The following is a 24348-nucleotide window of genomic DNA, read 5'->3' on the forward strand; positions in this document are numbered from 1 at the left end:
TGCAGTTTTATCACCTGTGCGTCTTCTTACTTTTGGCACAAGGTTCTATAGGCTCATCTAAAAATGTTCCTGCTCTAGTCCTGGGATCAGCTATTTCTCTGAGGAGCCCTAATTTTTTTTTTTTTAGTGGAGAAGAGTGTTTCAGGACTCTGGGTGGTAGGTGGGCTCATGGCTTTTGAGATTGCTCATGGCTACTGCACTCAGACCTTTGCAGTGGGCAGGTCAAGCATCAACATATATATTTTCATATGTCTTTATATATTGAAAATCATGAATTTACACTGATGTCTCCAGTTCTCTAAACACCATGTTTTCATTCTAACTCTTCCCCCATCCCATATTTGCACCTCTTCTCCCAAAATTACAAGCTGGTTCCTATTACTATATAGTTATTAATTTGCTCTTTCTTTTGTATGTAGCCAGCTCACCACCTCCACAGAACTGTGATGTTGCTCAGGTGTACCTTCTTGTGAAGCCCCTGGAAGCTACTGAACTGCCTCCCTACTCTGTTTCCACTTCTTCCTTGTGTGGGGCCCCTGTTGTAATTTTAAAAACCTTCAGAAGGCCAGTGTGGCTGGAGTAGAATGAATAAGAATGGAAGTAATAGGAGGTGAGGCTTGAGAGTTAACCAATTAAGTGGGTGAAGTATGATTATAAAGAGCCTCATAGCTTATAGCAGGGAATCTGTGCTTTCCTCTCAATGAGATGGAAGTCCTTGGAGGTTCTAAGTGAGAGTGATGGGATAAGGGTGGGGAGGATGAGAGACAGTGGAAAATGATAGGATCTGGATTGAAGGTCCCTCTTGAGTCAAAAGATTGTTGAAGTATTAGAAAAAGCTGGTAGTCAAATAAGTGCTGCTGCTGCTAAGTTGCTTCAGTCATGAGTAGGATGTTTAAAATTGAAATTATGAGATGTTGCAGTTACTGATGATAATCAGGTTAAGGAGACCACAGGAATCAATAGGTGTTAGGATATCTAGTAGTATAATGACATCACCAAGAATTTTGACAGGATTAGAGAGTGTTAGAGAATCTGACAGTCAGCAAGGAGCTAAAATCCTTAGAGACTGAGGGTTAGTGATAGTGGGCAGAGATGCTCACAAGAAGGGGTGGTGGGTGGCTGATGATGTGGTTCAAAGCTCAGAGTTTGCAGAAAGAGGAAGAGTGATCTAAGATCGACTGCCCGGAGCAAAGAGGACACTTATCTTACCTGCAGGCTTCTACTATTTGGGAAGGTTGTTATGGTAGGTAGTGTCATCAAGGGAACAAATAAGGTTTCAACTAGAGTAGGAAGGTAAAAGAAATTGGTCATAAAAAGAAGTTCAATAATTGAATTGCATATCTATATGCATTCAGTAATTGAATTGTGTAAATTATATAAATAATACTAATATACATACCTGCTTTCTTGCTTTAGTAAGTGTAACTTATGTAATATTAGGTATTTTGTATATTATGTATCACTAGTCCTCTTGTTTGATATCTGACTTAATGTTTGAGAACATATTCTATCTATGTAAAATTTTATGGTAGAAACATTAGAGGAATCAAATGAATTTGACAAATTCTGTACTTAAAGAATTTACAGCTAATAGATGTGATAAGCAGTGTATAGAGAAATATTTTAAGTAAAAAGTCATGTGTTCATTGAAGAACATGTGATGTGTCCAAGTTCAGAAGATGGAAAATTTTTATCCTGGCATATCAAGGAAGAAGGTTTCATGGAAATAAGTACCATTTGAACTGGTCTTGAAGCAGAGATAAGATTTGGCAAATAGAGATGATCATGCAAAACATTTTCTTATGCTTAGCACTCAGTCATGGTACATGGTTGACAAGTTATTAGTAAGTTTTGAATGTTCTATGGTGAAAGACTGATAAAAGCAAACTTATGAGGGTAGAAAGATCAGTGTGAAAATTTTGTTGGTCTGGGTGATGTTATCAAATAGAGATAATGTGAACCAAATATAAAATTTAAGTTTTACTGGTGGTGGTTTAGTCACTAAGTTATGTCCGATTCTTGCGACCCCATGGACTGTAGCCTGTCAGGCTGCTCTGTCCATGAGATTCTCCAGGCAAGAATACTGGAGTGGGTTGCCATTTCCTTCTCCAGGGGATCTTCCCAACCCAGGAATAGAACCTGGGTCTCCTGCATTGCAGGCAGATTCTTTCCCAACTGAGCTTAAGGGAAGCCCAAATTTTACTGGTAGCCGTATTTTAAAAATGGAAAGATTAAATTAATGTTAATAATATATTTATTCCAGTATAACCCAAATATAATTTTAGCATGTAATCAATATTAAAAATTATTAATGAAGATACTTTACATTCTCTTTTTGGTACTAAGTCTTTGAAATCCAGTTTGTATTTTATATTTACAGCATATCTCAATTTAGGCTATCACATTTCAAGTGCTCAATAGCCATGCATAGCCAGTGACTTCTATATTGGACAGTACAAATCTAGAGCAAATAAGAATGAAAAGTAGTAGAATAATGGGAAATAAGATTGGAGAAGGTTAGTGGGCCCAGGTGACAAAGAATTTTCTATGCTAATTAAAGGTTTAGACTTTTTTTCTAAGCATTTGTAAGCTGTCGAATAATTTTAAGGAGGGTGTGAAAGGTACATACAGATTTAAATTTCAGAAAGATTGACTGCTCCGTAGTAGATTGGAGAGGGGCAGGAGCAGTGGGTGATTAAAGGCAAGAAAACTAATTAGTAGGTAATAAATCAGAATCTGAGCAAAACACAGTGGGCAGTGGAACGGAGGAGGGCGCACCTGTGAGACCTTAAAGCTAGTAGTATCAGCCATACAGAGGGAATGACCTGATGTGAGGGAGCACGAAAAGAATTTCTGAATCAGACTAACATAAAATGGGACTGCTTATTAGAAACAGAGTAGACAACTTTTGAGTGAGAAAATATGAATTGTTTTGGATATGTTAAAATGTTTACTTTAAGAATAATAAAAAAATCCTGATATTTAAGGAATTTGTCTTCTCTAAATTTTAATCTTGTATTCCTTCAGTAGAATAGTTTTGAAATATTTTCAGGTATTCTTTTTTTATAATTTGTGTACATGTTTTAAGAGACTATGTACATTATAAAATACACATAAAACGAGTTCAAAAGTAAAAGCTAAATATATAAGCATATTTGTGAGATAATTTTATGACACTGCAAAAACTTTTCTAAGTTAAAAGTATTTAATTGCATTAAAAATTTTGGCTTCATGTTGGTACAGTGAATTGATGATTGGGTTTGAAGTTCAATTTATTTTGCTACTGGGTTTTTAAGGACTATGACAGGATATTTTACATTTCACAAAGATATATGGATACAAATAGAAGAAGCACGACGCATTAGTGGCTGCAGTTATTAAGTCACAATACTCATTTTCCGGTTTTGCCTACCAGTTACACTACTTATTGATTGTTGGAATTTGGTTAGTAAATTTCTGTTTTCTCTGATAGGAGGCTAGTTGTTGAAAACAAATCAGAAATAATTTATTTTTATATTTAAACACATGGCTGAACATCTTTAACTGGGTCAGAAAATTATGTTTGCAAGTTTTAAAAACATGGATGTGAAAGTTGAAAAAAACAATTTTAATAGACCAAGCATCTTATTATTTGTAAAATTCACATATGGATGGAACCATTTCCAGACATATTCTTTTCAAAAACACTCCTTTCCATAGCAAGAATTTCTTCTAGAGAGAAAGTTTTTCTTCTTTTCTCACTTGCTCTCAAGAAAATAGATTTTAGGGTTTTTTTTCTTTTTTTTTACCATATTTTCATACACTTCAGCCATTAAAAAATTCCAGGGTTTCCCAGTGGTGTCTGAATTAAAAAAAAATTTTTTTTTTGATGTGAAAGAAACGAACAAAAAGTTATTTTTTATTTTAGTAAAAAAGTTAATAATTAAAAAACTAATTAAAACTAAAATACAGGAGACTTTCAAACATTTATCATTAAATTTAATGAAAATTGGTTAAGTGCTGGGTAGAACACAGGTAAATATTATGCAAATAATTATAGAGATTTTTTTTCATAGTCCTGTTGTTTAGGTTTTAAATTGGGGTGGCTTTGGCTTTGTTTTGTCATTAACATGAAATATGAATTCTTGAAAAGCTTGTGTCCTGCAGAAACCATGTACCATAACTAACTGGGCTTATGAGAATAATAGAGTAGGAACAGACTGTGTAGAACCTGTACAAATTTTAATTAAAATGCTAACAAAAATATTTCAAATAGCAATAATTAACAGTCACAGATATTTGAGTATCTGCAACCTTAAACCCTGAGGCTTAAGCTTTTTTCTTTGAGATTTATGTCTTCTCAGCCTTTTCATCTGCACTTGCAAACTTACTAGATAGCTTAATGTCATGAGTGTAAGAGTTTTTGAAGCTGCTGTTTATTTGTACTTCAGTAAGGCATTTCTCGGAGAAGGCAGTGGCACCCCACTCCAGTACTTTTGCCTGGAAAATCCCAAGGATGGAAGAGCCTGGTAGGCTGCAGTCCATGGGGTTGCTAAGAGTCGGACACGACTGAGCGACTTCACTTTCACTTTTCACTTTCATGCATTAGAGGAGGAAATGGCAGCCCACTCCAGTGTTCTTGCCTGGAGAATCCCAGGGATGGCGGAGCCTGGTGGGCTGCCGTCTATGGGGTTGCACAGAGTCAGACATGATTGAAATGACTTAGCAGTAGCAGCAGCAAGGCATTTCTACATGATTTTTGGCTTTTTTCTTAATGTCATCCTATATTGCTAAGGCTTTCGGTTTTAATTTGAGAAAGCTTGCCTATCATTTAAAAACGTTACCAACCTGGAAAAAACCACATATTTTACTTAATATTTGAATTATTTCCTTGTTTTCCACTTGCATATAGGATAATTTATGTTACAGAAATTCAGATGATAGCAGTACATATTTATAATGATTATGGATGTAGCACCATATTTCAAATAGCCTTTAGATAATTTTTAACTTTGTGGGTGGTGGTATGATTAGCTTGCATTGTTTTTAGCCTCATAATTTGGGCAGTAAGAGCTTATATAAGAAGTAGGTGAGTTATTAAACTGCCTTTTTTTTCCCCCCAGTTTGTACAAATTGCGTTTTGGTATTATCTTAAATCTGTAATTATATCCATTATAGTCACTTTAAAAAGTTTTATTGAGGTATAATTGATATACAATAAATTGTATATAATTAAATTGTACAATTTGACTTTGGCGTATGTCTGCACTCCAAAGTGGAATGCTTTTTAATCTGCTTGGTAACCTTTCTACTAGTAAATTAAAAAAAAAAAAAAAATCTGGGTACATGTAAGCTGTAGTATGTCACAATTCAATGAAAGCTAACAAGAGTGAGATGTTGCTGAAAACCCCCTTGTTAAACAAAAACATTTTAAGGTTAAATATGCAAAATTGTAATATTTTCTTCTTGCACTTCAGTGGATCATCTTATTCCCATTGAGTACCTTTACTCAACTTGGGCGATTTCTGAGGTCTATTGGATATTTGGTGGGTCCTTGCATATAGATTCTGGGTCTCAGGTAGAAGTAGATAGAGGTATTGGCCATAGAAAATGGTTTTCAGGATAAAGTTCAGATACGTGTTTGTTTCGTTAACTTCTCCCATTGAGTGTGGTGGTGTGGGTTAGTCACTAAGTCATGTCCGACTCTTGTAGTCTCATGGACTGTGGCCTGCCAGGCTCCTCTGTCTATAGGATTCTCCAGGCAAGAATACTGGAGTGGGTTTCCATTTCCTTCTCCAGGGGAATCTTCCTGACCCAGGAATCGAACTCCGGTCTCCTGCATTGCAGGCAGATTCTTTACCAACTGAGCTATGAGGGAAGCAAGCCCCCCACTGAGTGTAGGAGAAATTATGGCTATTTGTGAGTTCCAGCTAAGGATGATTTTATGTTCAGTATTTTTAAGTAATTTTCATTTTCTTTTTAAACCAGTGATATGAGTGTGTCTAAATTGATTGACAAGAGATTCTTATTCCTACTTGGCTGTTGTCCAGTCACTCAGTCATGTGTGACTCTATGACTCCATGGACAGCAGCACACCAGACTAACCCTGTCCTTCATTATCTCCTGGAGTTTGCTCAAACTCATGCCCATTGAATCAGTGATGCCATCCAACCGTCTCATCCTCTGTTGCCTCTTTCTCCTGCCCTCAATCTTTCCCAGCAATAGTGTCTTTACCAGTGAGTCAGCTCTTGGCATCAGGTGGACAAAGTATTGGAGCTTCAGCTTCCTCATCAGTCCTTCCAATGAATATTCAGGGTTGATTTCCTTTAGGATTGATCTCCTTGCTGTCCAGGGGACCCTCGAGTCTTCTCCAGCACCATAGTTTGGAAGCATCAGTTTTGGGGCACTCAGCCTTCTTTACGGTCCAGCTCTCATATCTGTACATGACTACTGGAAAAACCACAGCTTGGACTATACAGACCTTTGTCAGTCAAGTGATGTCTCTGCTTTTTAATTATGCTATCTAGGTTTGTCATAGCCTTCCTTCTAAGGAGCAAGCATCTTTTAATTTCATGGCAGCAGTCACTGTCCACAGTGATTTTGGAGCCCAGGAAAATAAAGTCTCTCACTGCAATAAGAAAGATTGAATGTTGACTTGTACCTTTTTATTCAGAAAGATAATAGGATAAATCACTTTTCTCCCTTGCCTTCCTTTGTTGCTAACTTTTCTGCATGCAGACAATTTAAGTCAGTACTGGAGCTGATTCCCATATTTTTAGCCAGAGATATTAGAAATATGGGAGATCTGGTAAGTGGGCAAGCTCTGAGGGCTTAGTTTAAGATTTATTTGAAAGCTGTGTCTGATCTTCCTCCTTACGCAGTTTCATATAAAAGTTAGGCAGTAAGATTTTTTTTTTTTAATGTCTTTTAGGAGTTGGAGCTGGGGTTTTTCGCTCCAGTTACTGTTTTCCCGGTAATCAATCTTGGGGAAACATTTTGTCCGTTAGGTTCTTTTAATTCTCAGTCTTTGGTCTTACTGCTCTCTGCACTGAAATCCAGTAGATCTTTGCAACTTTAGCTTCTACTCACTGCTTGGTATTTTTCTTTCTCATTCTTGAATATTTTGTGGTGATGGTGTTTTTTTTCCCCTTTCAGTGGGGCTACAACTTTTAAATCTCTCCTGTCATTTCTGTGCATTTGAAAGTAGGGAAAGAGACAAATAGTGTTAATTTTCTTCATTGCTTTGAAGTTTTGGTTGTAGGCTTTTCCTTAATATGTTTTATTTTTTAAAGTTTCTGTATCTCAGTTTTAGTATCACTTTCTAAGAATCAGTGTTGAAATAAAAAAAAATTACCTCCTAAGGTTTCTATGAAACTGCTTAATGAGGATGGTCATAGACATAGGGTTTTAATCAAGTCTGGAGCTAATCCAGCAACTTGATATCAATTTCGTATACTGAAAATACTGGTATCTTTTAATAATTCAGTATTTGTTTTCTTAAAAATAGTACTAAATTGAATAAGTTTCAAGCGTAGAAATTTATAAATAGAAGTATAAATGTAAATATATTTACCCCTGCATTATCTTCTGATGTAAATTATTAGCAAATTAACCTATTAGTATTATTCAAAAATAAATGCTACCAAAAAAAAAAACCTTAATGTGCAAATGAAATAGTATTTGATCTTTAAAAAATGGTTTACAAAAACAAAATAGTATTACCATTGAGTTGAGCCACTGCTCAAGTGTTCCAACTGCTGAAAAAGCTCTGACTCTACACTAGTGGAAGATATTATGGGGAAATATTTATAAACTATTTCTAGTTTTTTTTTTTTCCGTTTATTTATTCTTTATGGAACTCCATCTCTCTATGATGACTTTTGGGGAGGCTGTAAGGTAAGCAAGGATTCAGTCCTTTTACTGATTCAGGCTGTAATTTTGTTTCAAAGAAAGTTTTCTTTTGTCTTCATTATATGTACATGGAGACGGTATGAAGTGTACAGATGTTGTTTCTTGGGAAAGTCTGAACTAGAGGAGAATATTCTTGTTAATAGAAGCTTCTGCCTGTCAATTTAAATGTTTTCTCCTTTGTGGAGATTAATGGAGGTCCTACAGTAGAGGACCTTTCAAATGAATGTACCCTTTTTGATTTGAAATGTTAACACAGAGTATAAATCTGGATATATCTAAAAATATGTGATTGACATTTTGCATTTTAAACTTACTAAAATATCAAAATTATACCAACAAAGATATATTGATATTTTGGTACTTATAAATAGCCTCATATGCTAAAATGCTAGTATGAAAAGTAGTTCAGCTATCCTTGAGAGGGAATTTGTGGGTTGAGGATGGAGGAAGGGTGTCAAAATGTGAATGTAACAGTCCCAACTTGATTGGAAGTTGTATATTAATTTTTAATGTATTTTTTTCTTTCAGTTGAAGAGAATCACTATCGTTTCAGTGTATGTGCATTAATGATATTAGTGGGGTGTAGATAATGTTCATTGTGATTAAAAATATTTATAGCTTACTGTTAACACCTCTACACCATTCTCTATAGAATATTTTCACAAAGTGTTGACATGTTTCTTAACAGAAATTGAAAATATGAAATATTACTTGTAAATATAATATGTGCAGTTTTTCTAGAATTAGTAAAGTAAAAATTCAAGTTTCCTTTCTAAGTTTTGCATGTGATTGTCCCCACATTTTCTTTCTACTCAGATCCTTAAAATCTCTCTATACTGTTTCGTTTCCTGAAATCCTTTAGTTTCCTTCTTTACCTTTCCAAGCTTCCACTGGTGGTTGAGAAAAGGGAGATGAGTTAAGTATATTGAACTTCTAAAACTTAGGAAGTATTTTGCTACATCGTTTTCTAATAGCAAGACCTTGGGAATGCCAAAGTGGCTTAATCTTTCTAAACTTTGTTTCCTTTTTAAATGAGAATATGTCTTTTTCTGCCTTCCTCAGAGTTACTCGGGGATGAAGCAATATATGCACTAGTGTTTTATAAATACTGTTTCCTTCATAAGCATATCCCCTCCATTGAGTAATTTGAGACTTGGTTTGTTTCTTATTAGTTTTTTTCACTCCCACCAAGTTACATATATGTACTTTTTCCTATTTTGCTTATAAATTTAATTCATTATTGTGGAAAGTCTAGAAAATACAGAAAACTTAAAGAAAAAAAATAGAAACCTGACCATGCCTCATCCTGTTTTCATGTTTTTAAGGGAAATTTAGTTTTGAACCTCACTTTCCTGAGGGTAAGGATAGTTAGTGTCTCACGTATTTTTAGATTTTCTGTTCTTTCCATGTACTAGGCATACAATGCTTGTTGAATGAATGGGAACTAAAACTTATTCTAGGTGTATTTCTTAAAGTCAAAAGCTTTGTAAAACTTTACTGGACATTCGAAGAGAGAAAAAACATCTGACTCACAAGAAATAATAGTGGATGCACATTTTAAAATGACCTTTTTCTATTGGCTAAAAGTACAGTGGAAAATATGATAGGATCAACCCTAATATTCTCTGGCAGAAGTTAGGAAACTATTTAAAGCTATTGGACTGGGCAATTTCATATCAAAGTGGATTGACATTTATTTAATAGTGAGAGTAGCACAGTAAAATTTAAAGGCTTTTTGTCTTGAATGCTTGAAAATTGTAATAACTTTTTTTCCCTCTGTTTATTTTTTGTTAAACAGGATGGCTTAAATTCTTTGGTCCTTGATTTGGATTTTCCTGCTTTGAGGAAAAACAAAAATATAGATAATTTCTTAAATAGATGTAAGTATGTGTAAACTTCATATGTGATCACATAACTCTACTTTTGATGAGAGATTTATATTTAATATCATTACAGTCCACAAACTTTTAAATTATTAAACAAATATTTTCAGTTTGCAATTTGATGTATTTAAATACTAATATTCTTTATTTTCAAAGCAAAATTGAAAAACCAATTAAAGTATGTGAAATAGATAAAGTTCAAAATTTTGTATAAATTAAGGCTATTTAAGGGAATACTAGACTACCTGACCTGCCTCCTGAGAAGCCTGTATACAGGTCAGGAAGCAACAGTTAGAACTGGACATGGAACAACAGACTGGTTCCAAATAGGAAAAGGAGTACATTAAGGCTGTATATTGTCACCCTGCTTATTTAACTTATATGCAGAGTACGTCATGAGAAACGCTGGGCTGGATGAAGCACAAGCTGGAATCAAGATTGCCCAGGAGAAATATCAATAACCTCAGATATGCAGATGACACCACTCTTATGGCAGAAAGTGAAGAACTAAAGAGTCTCTTGATGAAAGTGAAAGAGGAGAGCTCAACATTCAGAAAACTAAGATCATGGCATCTGCTATTTCATGGCAAATAGATGGGAAAACAATGGAAAGAGGGACAGACTTTTATTTTCTTGGGCTCCAAAATCTCTGCAGATGGTGACTGCAGCAATAAAATTAAAAAGATGCTTGCTCCTTGGAAGAAAAGCTACGACCAACCTAGATAGCATATTAAAAAGTAGAGACATTACTTTGCGAGAATGGTCCATCTAGTTCAAGCTATGATTTTTCCAGTTGTCATGTATGGATGTGAGAGTTGGGCTATAAAGAAAGCTGAGCACTGAAGAATTGATGCTTTTAAACTATGGTGTTGGAGAAGACCCTTGAGAGTCCCTTGGACTGTAAGGAGATCCAGCCAGTCAATCCCAAAGGAAATCAGTCCTGAATATTCATTGGAAGGACTGATGCTGAAGCTGTAGCTCCAATCCTTTGGCCACCTGATGCGAAGAACTGACTTATTGGAAAAGACACTGATGCTGGGAAAGATTGAAGGCAGGAGGAGAAGGGGATGTCAGACGAGGAGATGGTTGATGGCATCACTGACTCAATGGTCATGAGTTTGAGCAAGCTCCAGGAGTTGGTGATGGACAGGGAAGCCTGGTGTGCTGTAATCCATGGGCTCGCAATCAGACATGACTGAGACTGAACTAAACTGAAGACTTAGCTTTACGTTGCCCAGAAGACTTAATGAGCTTTATGTTTGTATAAATGTAGACATTTCAGTCTCGTTAAAGAAGGATAATGTGATAACAATTATTGCCATAAATGTGGTAACTTTTAATAACTTTTAATATTTACCAGTATTGATGTTGCAGTGAAGTTGTGAATGAATTGAATTCTGAGAATTAGAAATTCTCAAAATAATTGTGTACACTTTATGTGAACACAGTAAGCTTTTTAATTTGGAATTATCAGAGTCTGGGCTATTTTCCTAATTAAAAACTTACCTATAGTTATCAAATCTACAGTATGTAATTAATGTTTTTCAAAGAAATACGCTACCAGAATTCATTATGAAGACCAACCTTGTATAACTTTATAGCAGCTTTCTGCCATGATTTAGAGTGTACTCCAGGGTTGATGACCCAAGCATCACAGTTTGGGTCATCACATGCTTGGGTCATCACAGTTTCAGCTGTCACCTAACTTGCTATACAACAGACTCAGAAACAGCATTGCTTAATTACTGCTTTTTTGGTAGTCTTATACGTGTTAAGCCATAGAGTTTTCATCCTTCAACGTAAAGTTTATGTGTCTTAGACTTTTAACAACAGCATTTAAAAACTGATAGATTTAGCTGAAAACTAAACCCAGTCTTTGAAATACAAATTTGTTTAACAGTATGGTAATTATTTTAAAATGTTGTTTATAAATATGGTGATTGATGTTATGGTGATCTTTTTATTGTAGATGAGAAAATTGTGAAAAAAATTAGAGGTTTACAGATGAAGGCAGAAGACTACGATGTTGTAAAAGTTATCGGAAGAGGTGCTTTTGGTGAAGTCCAGTTGGTAAGAATTTGTTTTGTTCTTTTTATTATTTGTTTTGATGACATGATTTTGTGAAACATTTGTCAGTGGCCCTAGAGTGAATCTTATTTTTGTGTCCAACCATGTCAGAAAATTAGCTTTATGAGTTTCATCATTTCATCTCTTAAGTGCATCAGTATCTTCATCCATGAAAGGAGATGCTGCTGCTGCTGCTGCTGCTGCTAAGTCGCTTCAGTCGTGTCCGACTCTGTGTGACCCCATGGACTGCAGCCCACCAGGCTTCTCCATCCATGGGATTCTCCAGGCGAGAACACTGGAGTGGGTCGCCATTTCCTTCTCCGTGAAAGGAGATAATTATACTCTAAATACCAGCTATTGTACAGCTCTAAAACACTGGGATTTAGAATAAGGCCAAGTTGGCTTCACACATGATCTGCTTAGCAGTTAATATTCTTTCAAAACTACTGTGTTTTTATTATGTTCAGATTCATAATATCTCTGCCTAATTAACTGAATTTAATATAAAAAACCCAACAAAGGCATTTTAATATTTGAAAGAAAATGTAAAATTTGCCTTTGCAGGGCAAAATGATAGCACTTAGAAATACTTACAAATGTTTGCAGACATTTCAGACATTTTATTTATATTATTATATGAGGAACAGTAATGTAATATTTTCTTTTTTCATCACCTGAATATGGAACTTCTCTTTTTCTTATAGTTAAACTATAAGAGTCAAATTCTTTTTTTAACTTAACAGTGCCTTATTCTCCTTGATGGACCACCGAGAAAAACTGTGTGCTAGCATAGGTTTCTCTAGGAATAAGTCATGACAGAGTAACCTGTGTCTTTTTCTTTTATTCCTTGTGTCTTTGAGAGGCTTATTGAATTTGTAGATCAAGATAGTGCAATAGATGTAGTATATATCTGTAAGATATTTGAAAAGTTTGACATACTTGTGAATATGTGGAGAAGTATCAATGAATAAGCATATGGATAGAGAGCTTTAAAACTAAAGTTAATAACTGTTGAAGGCATGAATGGTTCCTTGGACACAGATCCCCAAGGACAGTTTTTAGAATTCTTTCCTGTCCTATTAAACATTTTATTAATGACTTATATTGAGGCAGTAGTGACAGGTTGAATAACTTTGTAGATGAGTTAAAACTGGAGTATGAGGATGATTTTAGAAGATGAGCCAAACCCCAGAAATCATCAACTGGGGAGATAATTAGCCAAATAGAATAAATGAAACTTAACCAGAATAATTACCTGTACTTGGATATGAAGAATTCAAGGAATAGATTGCTAAACAGTATATTGAAGAATGATTATTCTTGAATGTAAACAAGGCAAAAACCATTGGTGATATGGGTACCCAAAATAGTAAAGTTTGGACTTCTTTAATAAATTTCTAAGATAATACAGTTTATGTTACAGTTTTAGTTTATGTTACTAAAAAGAGACAGCTAAGGTACTCTCTCTTCTGTACTTATGACATTCTTCAAACGTTCACTTATTCTAAGAGCAAATTAGATTTTGAATGTTGCTTAACTTCATTAGAGAAAGCAATAGGATAAAATTGGAGCCTTCCTGGAAAGCAGTTAAGTTCCTTTTAAAGACTCCTATACTCATTTCTTTTTAAAAGTTTGTTTATTTTTGGCTGTTCTGGGTCTTTGTTGCTCTGTGGCCTTTTCTCTAGTTGTGGTGAGCAGGAGCTACTTTCTAGGGGCAGTCCTCTGGCTTCTCATTTTGGTGGCTTCTTTTATTGTGGAGCATGGGCTCTAGGGCTTGATTCCCAGGCTCTAGAGAGCACAGGCTCAGTAGTTGCGGTGCATGGGCTTAGGTGCTCTGACATGTGAAATCTTTCCCGGATCAGGGATCGAACCCATGTCCTCTGCATTGGCAGGCAGATTCTTTACCACTGAACCATCAGGGAAGCCCTACTCATTTCACATATTGGCTTAACAAAGCATGTTTTTATAATTAAGATAGTTTAATGTTCAATTTTAATAGATATTTTTGCAGAAAGTACTCTGGTACTGTGGAAAAAAGAGTCAAGGTCATCCACTTTTGTTTCAATTCTATGGTACATAGGATTCCTGTCATCAGAGCTTTCATTTATCTTTGAGTGGCACTAATAATAGGACTTTTATAAGATTTTTTTGTGAGTACTAAATTATATTATACATATGTGGTACTTATCATGGACCTGGCACATTGTAGATATCCAGTAAATATCAGCTGTTGTCATTATTGTGACTTCTCCATTAAGATGTATCACAGACATCTAAAATGTGAATTAGAATCCTTGATTCCTTGTCTAGCTTTGCTCTTCCTCACCAAATCTGTTCCTTCTCTTACTTTCCCATCTTAATAAATAAATGGCTTTAGCATCAACCCAGTTGGTGCTCATACCCCAAAATTGGGGTCATTATTGATTTCTCTTCCCCTTATTTCTTATATTTAATTTTTCGGTAAGTCCTGCTCATAATATTTCTCTATAGTCTCTCCACTTTTGGGGAATATTCACCTTTCTCCAAGATACTTTGTCAAGTATTAGGGCCTGCTTTGTTCCTGCTTTGTTTTTTACTTCTGCTAATAGTTTCACTGTTGTACTATTGATTTTGGATTGGGAAGTGCTGATGGAGAAAATACCAAGACTATGCTTATTAAATCTTCTGCAAATTCATGCCACCTAAGCTCAGCTGACCCCTTGTGACTCTTCGGCAGACTGTTTTCCCCATATTTCATATCGTTGTATTTTCACATACCACTCTCTCCCCCAACTTGGGTATAATAGAATCAACTGTAGGGCTTTTCTAACATACATGTTTTGCTTCATTCTGTTTTCTTTATTTCCCCACTTCTCCATGATGAGATATATGAAAAATAGGGAGTATAGATCTGTCTAATATGAACTGATACTAAATTGATGCTTCTAAAATGTATTCATTGTACATATCTTGGTATTTTATAGCTCCCTTATCTACTGAATGAAGCAGGAAGTGTTCATCCTGGCTATTTAGGCTCTCTTTGAAGGCATCAATTAATCTTTTATACTCTTATTTTCCATTATGCTGTTCACTCTGTACACTCAAGGCTGATATGAGATGAGGATTTTTTTTTTTTAAATCTCCTACTGACTTGCTTTTAATTTAAATGATTTTAAACTAAACTTTTAATGTGGAACCAACCAGAAAGAAAGAGCATATGGGAAATGATTCTCTAATACTTGACAGATTTTTTAGTCCTCTTTGGGAATAAAACAGTCTCCTCTCTAGTTAGAAGGTTATTTCTGATTTGTTAAAATTATCTCCCTCCTTCCATCTACAATGGAAACCTCAGTGGCACAGAATAACTATTCCAGATCTGTCAAATAGATGCATTGAGTCTTACTGTAAAAAAAAATCTAAGTTTTACATTAGAAATAAATTTTAAAGCCTCAAATGGGAAATTTTGGTGAGAATGATTTTCAAAAGTTTTTGTCTATAAGTGTTCTAGGACCTCAAGGTCTATTTTAGGATTTTTCCAAGCATGTCTCTAGCTACACTTAAGAATGCTTCATCTACTTAAAGTTTTTTTAAAAAGTATATATTAGCTATGGAAAACATAAATATAAGAAAATAAAAATCTCTCAGAATTCCATCAGCCGAAATAAAACTGTTAACTGTTTTGACCCTTGTTATCTTATTTTTTAACTTTTTTTTTCTCTATTTATATAGTCATTGCACTTATCTACTTTTAAAATTAGAAACAAGGAATATAGTATTCTTTTCACTAACAAATAGAAATATTGGAAGAAAAGCGACATTTTTGTCCTTTAGGTAACCATAGATTAGTGACATAGGGGAGACATGTAAAGCTTCATAATAGAATGAACTGAGTTCCATTTGGCTATGGTGGAATTAGTTAACATTTTTGTGGACTATGTTCTGTGTGCTAAGTGTTTATATTCATTATCTTATTTTATCTTTGCAACAATTCTGTGAGATTCTTAAGTAGATGAATTCACCGAACTTTAGAGAGGTTAAGTGAGTTGGCCACATCGTTCATAAATAGCTGGGAGTTTTGCCCAGGTTTGTTGACATCTGTGTCCATGCTTTTAAGCAGTACTCTCTGTACAGTGCGATAATGAATCACCAGTGTATCTGACTGTTTATCCATCCATATGGAATAAAGGAGAAAGCTAGAGAACAAAGGGGAATGTACACAGTTGCTAAGGGAGATTATAATAGAATCATTCAGAAGGAGATATCCTCACAAGGAAGGTCAGTGGAAACCAGCTTTCCTAAAATAACAATGCTTTATTGTAGTACTTTGTAATACTAGTACCAATGTATTTTAAGGTATGAGGCAGACATTTGGCATGAATACAACTATAGCCGCTTAATGTTTGTCCTGTAGATCAAGTCAAAGTCTACAAGCCAGTGGTTTCTGTCTCATGTGCTGTGAGCCTGTAAAGTGTCCTAAAGTGTCCTTAGATGAAATTCAGGCCTCATTAACTAGTGTCTAACCAAGTTTTCTTTATTTACTAAAAGTTTTATAGATCTTATATAGCTATAATTTTGTTAAATTTGTTGAATTGGATAATTCCAACATTGTGCTAACCACTTGGAAGCCTCACGAATGAAAGTTTGTATTCTGTTCTTAAAGGAACTTATGAAGCAGACATATACATGACTAATTATGATATTAGATTATTAGATATTACATTATTGGAGTGGGTAGTATTTCCCTTCTCCAGGAGATCTTCCCAACCCAGGGATCGAACCCAGGTCTCTCTCATTGCAGGCAGATTCTTTACCAGCTGAGCCACAAGGGAAGCCCAACAGTACTGGAGTGGGTAGCCTATCCCTTCTCCAGGTGATCTTCCCGACCCAGGAATCAAACCAGGGTCTCCTGCATTGCAGGTGGATTCTTTCTCAACTGAACTATCACAGAAGCCTCATATAGCTATAATTTTGTTAAATTTGTTGAATTGGATAATTCAACATTGTGCTAACCACTTGGCAGCCTCACAAATGAAAGTCTGTATTCTGTTCTTAAAGGAACTTAAGAAACAGACATATATACTACTAATTATGATATTAGATTATCATAAGCATTTTGGAAGCATAGAAAGGGAAACAGTTTTGCATAATCACCAAGAGTGAAGTCAACAAGTATTTTTCACATGTTCAGAAAATCATCTTATGCCTGTGTTCTTGTTTATTTGAATGAATGGCTCCTTCTTCTAGGTTTCTTTTTGTTTGTTTAATTAATTCATATATAAAAGATTAAGCATAAATAAATGTTTAACTATTTCCTAGTAGCTAACAAATATCTTTTAGTTTCTGTTCATTGTTGTTGTTCAGTCACTCAGTTGTGTCCGACTGTTTATGACCCGATGGATTGCAGCACTTCAGATTCCCTGTCCTTCACAATCTCTGCTCAAACTCATACCCATTGAGTCAATGATGCCATCCAACCATCTCATCCTCTGCCCTCTTCTCCTCCTGCCCTCAATCTTTCCCAGCATCAGGTCTTTTCCAGTGAGTCGGCTCTTTGCATCAGGTGGCCAAAGAATTGGAGCTTCAGCTTCCTTATCACTCCTTCCAGTGAATATTCACGGTTGATTTCCTTTAAGATTGACTGGTTTGATCTCCTTGCTGTCCAAGGCACTCTCAAGAGTCTTCTCCAGCACCACAGTTCAAAAGCATCAGTTCTTTGGTGCTCAGCCTTCATCATGGTTCAGTTCTCACATCCGTACATGACTACTGGAGAAACCATAGCTTGGACTAGATGGACCTTTGTTGGCAAGATGATGTCTCTGCTTTATAATATGCTGTCTAGGTTTGTCATAGCTTTTCTTCTAAGGGGCAAGCGTCTTTTAATTTCATGACTGGAGTCACTGTCTGTAGTGATTTTGGAACCCGAGAAAATAAAGTCTGTCCCTATTTCCATTTTTTTCCCCATCTATTTGTCATGAAGTGATGGGACTGGATGCCATGATCTTAGTTTTCTGAATGTTGAGTTTTAAGCCAACTTTTTCACTCTCCTCTTTCATCTTCATCGAGAGGCTATTTAGTTCCTCTTTGCTTTCTGACATTAGGGTGGTGTCATCTGCATATCTGAGATTATTGATATTTTTCCCAGCCATCTTGATTCCAGCTTGTGCTTCATCCAGCCCAGCATTTCTCATGATGCACTCTGCATATAATTTAAATAAGCAGGGTGACTGTATATAACCTTGACATACTCCTTTCCCAATTTGGAACCAATCTATTGTTCCATGTCCTGTTGTTGTTGCTTCTTGACCTGCATTGAAGTTTCTCTGGATGCAGGTAAGGTGGTCTGGTATTCTCATCTCTAAGAATTTTCTAGTTTGTTGTGATCCACAAGTCAAAGGTTTTAGTGTAGTCAGTGAAGCAGATGTTTTTCTGGAATTATCTTGCTTTTTTTATGATCCAATGGATGCTGGCAGTTTTTTTTTTTTTTTTTTTTAATTTTTATTTTTTTTATGGCCCTGAAAAGGGCCTTTGGTTGAAATCAAGCTCCTGAGAGCAAACTGGAAAGCTTAACCGCCAAAGCCGTAGAGAGTACGGCCCTGGCGCTTGAGAGCGTAGACCACGTCCATAGCGGTGACCGCCTTCCGCTTGGCATGCTCGGTGTAGGTGACCGCGTCCCAGATCACGTTCTCCAGAAACACTTTCAGGACCCCGCGGGTCTCTTCGTAGATGAGCCCAGAGATGCGCTTCACACCACCACGACGAGCCAGGCGGCGGATAGCAGGTTTAGTGATGCCCTGGATGTTGTCGCGCAGAACCTTACGGTGGCGCTTAGCGCCGCCTTTCCCCAGACCTTTGCCGCCTTTGCCGCGTCCAGACATGGTTTCACGAAAAGTAAACCAACAGCAACTGGCAGTTTTATCTTTGGTTCCTCTTCCTTTTCTAAATCCAGCTTGTACATCTGGAAGTTCTTGGTTCATGTGCTGTTGAAGCCTGCTTAAAGGATTTTGAGCATTACCTTGGTAGCTTGTGAAATGAGCGTAATTGTGTAGTAGTCTGAACATTCTTTGGCATTCCTGTTCTTTATAGCATGATTCTTAAAACTCTTGTCATGGTCTGGATCAGGCATAAATAATATTAGGGTATAAATTAATTGGTTATTACTGTTATATGATTGCTTTCTCTAATGAAGTTAAGCAACATTCAAAATCTAATTTGCTCTTAGAATAAGTGAACGTTTGAAGAATGTCATAAGTACAGAAGAGAGAGTACCTTAGCTGTCTCTTTTTAGTAACATAAACTAAAAAAAAGGAACTTTTATTAAAAGCTTTGCTGGCATGAGCATTTGCTTTGCTATAATTTGCTAAGTAAAAATCTTGTCTGTCTTCTGGGGAAGGGAATGGACTAGGATCGTTCATTCCCTAATCCCACACTCTCGCAGTCATGTTTTCGTATTGCTTTCCCGTGTATTTATTTCCATCATTCTGTAAAAGGCATAGCACCATACAAATAGAAGGAATTGTTATTTCAGGTTAATAGTTTGATATAGAAAACGGATATAATCTATGACCCTCATCATAATTTATTTGGCCCTTTGCATATAGGATTCTTTTCATGTAAACTTATGTCAAAATACTTTAAGAGTGATATAACCCATTGATATAAAAACCTTTGTAATTATAATATGATTGAGCAGTTTTTATCCTGGGCTGTATTTTCTTTCGATCCATATTGGTTTTATTTATTTGTTGTATGAAGTACTGAAAAGGGATGTTAAAATTTCCAGCTGAAATTAGGATTTGCCTGCTTCTTTCTTTAGTTCTGTCAATTTTTGCTTCATGAAGTTTTAAGCTCATTTATTAGATGCAAGCATATTTAGAATTTTTAATGTCTTCCTGATGAATTATACTTCTTTTTTTCTGAATTATCCTCTTTATCTCTTGACCTTGTTGTCTATTTTGTCTATTATTAATATTGTTCTACTTTCTTATCCTTGCTGTTTGCATGGTTTATCCTTTTCTTTTTCTTTTTAACATGTTTGATGTTATATTTAAAATATATAAGGCTATGTTTTGCTTTTTAATTAATTCTGGAAGCCAACTATGCTCACCAATGTACCCCCAATGCTGCTTTTTAATTAATTGATAATTTCTACCTATGAATTGTATGTTTAGCCCATTTATATTTGCACATACTTTATTTATTTTTTTTTTTGCACATACTTTAGACTTTAAAATTGTCTCATAGGCCCCTAAGTCTATATACATTTTCATTTATTCATTTTTCTCTTTATTCTTCAGATTGATTTGTGTTTAGGTTCACTGAATGTTCTTCTTTTTTAAAAAATTTACCTATTTTTAATTGGAAGACAGTTGCTTTACCATATTGTTGGTTCCTGCCATACATCAACATGAATCAGCCAAAGGCTATCCCTTCCCTCTTGAACCTCCCTCACATACTGAATATCCTTTTATCTCCAGTCTCGGTTAAGCCCACCCAAAGAATTTTCCATTTTAGTTATTGTTCAGTTATAGACTTTCCAATTGGTTCTTTTTTTTTTTTTAATAGTTTCCATTTTTCTGTTGGTTTTTCCTTCTGTTCTTTCATTGAAACTATTTTTTCCTCTTTTCCTTTAGCATACTTTCTTTTAGGCTTTTGAGCAGATTTGAAAGAGATATTTAATGAGTTTGTTAGATAAATCCAGTGTCTTTTGGGGCTGTTTTCTGTTGACTGCTTTTTTCTTGATGATGAGTCATGTTTTTCTTTTTGCCTTTCAAGTAATTTTTAAATTATGTACTGGTCCTTTTGGATATATGATAGAGACTCTGGATTTTATTTTTCTTTGACAAGTGTTGGTTTTCATTTTAATAAGCTGTCCAGTTACTTGTTGATAACCTTTTAACTTTGGAGCCTTAGTTTTTTACTTTGTAAATGTAGATGTGTTTAAAGACCAAGTTGTTCCCAAGTCCTTTTAAGGACTGTAACTCCAAACTCTACTCCCTTTTTGATCTTTTAGGTTTGGTATTATAAAACTTTGTTAGGTGGTGCTAGACTAGGCCTTGCTTTAGAGCATCGTTCTTTCTCCTGAGATGTCTTGTCTGGATGCCCAGGAAATATCAGGGTTTCTTCGCTGTCTTTTTTTGGCTAGAAATTGAATGGCTCTGTAATACTGTTTAACATCTGGTGTCCCTGTTTTATCAGCTGCATAGCAGTTGCTCTCTGGTATACCATTGGTATTTCCTCTTTGAATAATCCCTACCTTTGTTGAGCTTACATTCTAATATGGGACTCAGACAATACAAGGAAGCAAAAATTGCAAGTTATGATGTCTTCTTAAAAGAAAACAAATTGAGTTCTCGGGTAGAGAACAATGAGGTTATTTCCACCACATCTGCAGTTACTTCCTTCACTGAGTCTTGAACTCCTCAAAGTCAGCAGTGAGGGTTGGAATTAACTTCTTCTGAACTCCTGATAGTGTTGATATTTTGACTTCTTCCCATGAATCACAAATGTTCTTCATGGCATCTAGAGTGGTGAATGCTTTCCAGGTTTTTAGTTGACTTTGCCTGGATCCATTAGCTAAATCACTATCTATGGCAGCTATAGCCTTACAAAATGTTTTTCTTAAATAGTAAAACTTGAAAGTTGAAATAACTCTTTGATCCATGGCTGCAGAATGGATGTTGTGTTATCAGGAATGAAAATAACATTAGTATCATCGTACATCTCCATCAGAGCTCTCAGGTGACCAGGTACATTGTTAATGAACAGTAATAATTTGAAAGGAATCTTTGAGCATAGATCTCACCAGTGGGCTTAAAATATTCAGTAAACCATGTTGTCAGCAGATATGCTGACATCTAGATTTTGTTGTTCCATTTTTAGAGCACCATCAGTAGATTTGGCATAATTCTTACAGGCTCTGGAATTTTTGGAATGGTTATCTCAGCTAGATCCTTTGGATAACTTGCAGCAGCTCCTACATTAGCACTTGCTGTGTCACCCTGCTCTTTGATACTATGAGGAAAGTTCATGGGCAGCCAACTTCTGCTATCTTCCGACATCTCTTCTATAGCTTCCTTATCTCTCTCAGCCTTCACAGAACTGAAGACAGTTAGAGCCTTGCTCTGGATTAGGCTTTGGTTTATGGGAATGTTGCTGCTGGTTTGATCTTTTATTCAGACCACCAAAACTTCATCCATATCAACAATAAGGTTGTTTTGCTTTCTTATCATTTATGTGTTCACTGGAGTAGCACTTTTAATTTCCTTCAAGAACTTTTTCTTTGCATTTACAGCTTGGTTCACTGGTGCAGGAGGCCTAGCTTTCAACCTGCCCCAGCTTTCATCGTGCCTATCTTACTGAGCCTAATCCTTTCTAGCTTTTGCTTGAAAATGAGAGATGCACAACCCTTCCCTTCATCTGAGCACCCACAGGCCATTGTAGTATTATTAATTGGCTTACTTTCAATATTGTTGTGTCTCAGAGAATAAGGAGGCCCAACGTGAGGGAAAGAGGGGAATAGTAGGTCAGTGGAACAGTCTGAGCACACACAGCATTTAAGTTTACTGTCTTATATGAGCATGGTTTGTGGCACCCCAGAACAACTGCTGATCCCAGATCACTGCAACAAATATAATACAGTGAGAAAGTCTGAAATATTGTGGGAATTACCAAAATATGACACAGAGACATGAACTGAGCAAATGCTATTGGAAAAATGGCACCAGCAGATTTGCTCAACACAGTGTTGCCACAAACCTTCAGTCTGTAAAAAAAAAAATGATGTAATACATACAAAGTACAGTAAATCAAAGTGCAGTAAAACAAGGTATTCCTGCAAAAACTGTCAGACCAGAGTGGTATCAGTGGAGATAGTTAGAAATGGTTGGTTTCTGAGACTGAAGGTAGGACTGATGTGATTTGCTGATGAGCTTTATTAGCTGTATGAGAAAAAGAGGAGCCAGAGGTTTTTAGCCAGAGCAGTTAGGAGAATGAATATGCCATTTACTGAAATAGAAACTATGGGAGGAATAAATTGAGGGGTGAAGATGTGGAGTTCGGTTTTGGACATCCTATTAGGTAATTCAAATGTAAATGTTAGTAGTTAACTATTTATTATCGATTATCTAATAGATGTCAACTATTATAAACATTCATTAAATATTTATTGGTTCTGTGGTAGAGTTTGCTATGTTATATTCTAGGATTAAAATGATGGTCAAAAATAGACGTTGTCCTTGCCCTTATGGAATTAGCAGTCTAATGAAAAAGGTAAGAACTGATCAAATAACCATATTATTGGTGGTTCTCCCCCTTTTAAAAAAAAAAAAATAATAACCTTTTAAATAAGATACCTAAAAAGAAGTAAGGATGACTTAAGAAAATCACAAATAACCCTTGGTATCTAAATTTATTAGGTTCTTATGTTCAAATTGTGATGGATACATGTACATATTTTACAATTTTTTCATTTAACAATGTCTTATTCTTTAAATTGATTAGCTTAATATGAAGGAATGAAGCTTCATGAATTCGGTTTTATTTAGATGAAATGAGGTAGTTTTATAGTGAGTTTAGCATTTAAAGGTATAGTATATTTCATGAAAAAATTTAGGCTGTTGGGAATTTTCTCCTCTCATTAAAAATGTTATGTTTTTCCATTTTGTTAGCTAAGGGGCATTTTTTGTTGTTGTTGTTAATTAAGTATTGAAGAATAGCATTATAGTATGATCTATTGTTCACCATTTTCTCATAAAATTAAAGTATTATTCTTGTGTTAAAAATCAACAGGTTCGTCATAAGGCATCACAGAAAGTTTATGCTATGAAGCTTCTTAGTAAGTTTGAAATGATAAAAAGATCAGATTCTGCTTTTTTCTGGGAGGAAAGAGATATTATGGCCTTTGCCAACAGTCCCTGGGTGGTTCAGGTAAGCAGATGAACTTTTTATATGTTTATTTTCCTTTTTTATAAGTGCTTATAAGTTAGAATTGATTTTGCATTCTGAAAGTCCTATATCTCATTCACATGACAGTGTAGTTATTTTTAATAAGATCTGATTCATTACACTTGTTTAATCTTCTAAAGCAGTATGTCATTTACACATGATAGATATGACGTAAACTGTATAGAAACAAGTATTACTTGCAACTTTGTCTTTTTAAATTCCTTTTTAAAGAATTGAGTTACCAGTATGCCATTGTCCCCCACTTACTCTTTCTCATGATTTGTATGATTATATGATAGGAACAATAATTAGTTTATCTTGAAAAGGAGAAAAAATTCAACATTAAAATTTTTGAAAATTCTCTTTCAGTCCTTGACTGTGAAGTAAGTTTATTTTGCCTTTTTTCAGTTATATTCCTCACTAGCTTTGGTTTTCTAAATTTTTTTGTGTGTGCTAATAGCTAATTCTGCAGACATTTTTGGTCAGATGTCATGAGTAAACTTAGATATATATCAGAGCATGTTCAGTATGCTTAAATGATCCACAAGTTTGATACCATGTTTGTGGAAGGCTATTTGGAGATAAA

The 24348-nt window shown here is 35.3% G+C and overlaps 2 protein-coding genes across 4 annotated transcripts in view; one reads left to right on the forward strand and one right to left on the reverse strand.

Moving 5' to 3' along the window:
- ROCK2 (Rho associated coiled-coil containing protein kinase 2) overlaps positions 1 to 24348 on the forward strand; it is a 128572-nt gene that overhangs the window by 34490 nt on the left and 69734 nt on the right. For all 3 annotated transcript variants that reach the window (XM_059891020.1, XM_059891021.1, NM_174452.2), the window contains 3 exon segments: positions 9689 to 9770; positions 11743 to 11843; positions 23607 to 23744. In XM_059891020.1, the coding sequence (XP_059747003.1) occupies positions 9689 to 9770; positions 11743 to 11843; positions 23607 to 23744 (321 nt within the window).
- Positions 18323 to 18730, reverse strand: LOC100847716 (histone H4-like). Its single transcript, XM_010810302.4, has one exon. It carries the CDS (start codon positions 18692 to 18694, stop codon positions 18383 to 18385), a length of 312 nt encoding a protein of 103 aa, XP_010808604.3. The 5' UTR covers positions 18695 to 18730; the 3' UTR covers positions 18323 to 18382.

Source organism: Bos taurus, chromosome 11 (assembly GCF_002263795.3).
Source record: "Bos taurus isolate L1 Dominette 01449 registration number 42190680 breed Hereford chromosome 11, ARS-UCD2.0, whole genome shotgun sequence".
Taxonomy (NCBI): Eukaryota; Metazoa; Chordata; class Mammalia; order Artiodactyla; family Bovidae; genus Bos; species Bos taurus.

Bases quoted from the DNA above. Each gene is read 5' to 3' on its own strand.
- LOC100847716 (XM_010810302.4), bottom strand. From the start codon at position 18,694: ATGTCTGGACGCGGCAAAGGCGGCAAAGGTCTGGGGAAAGGCGGCGCT.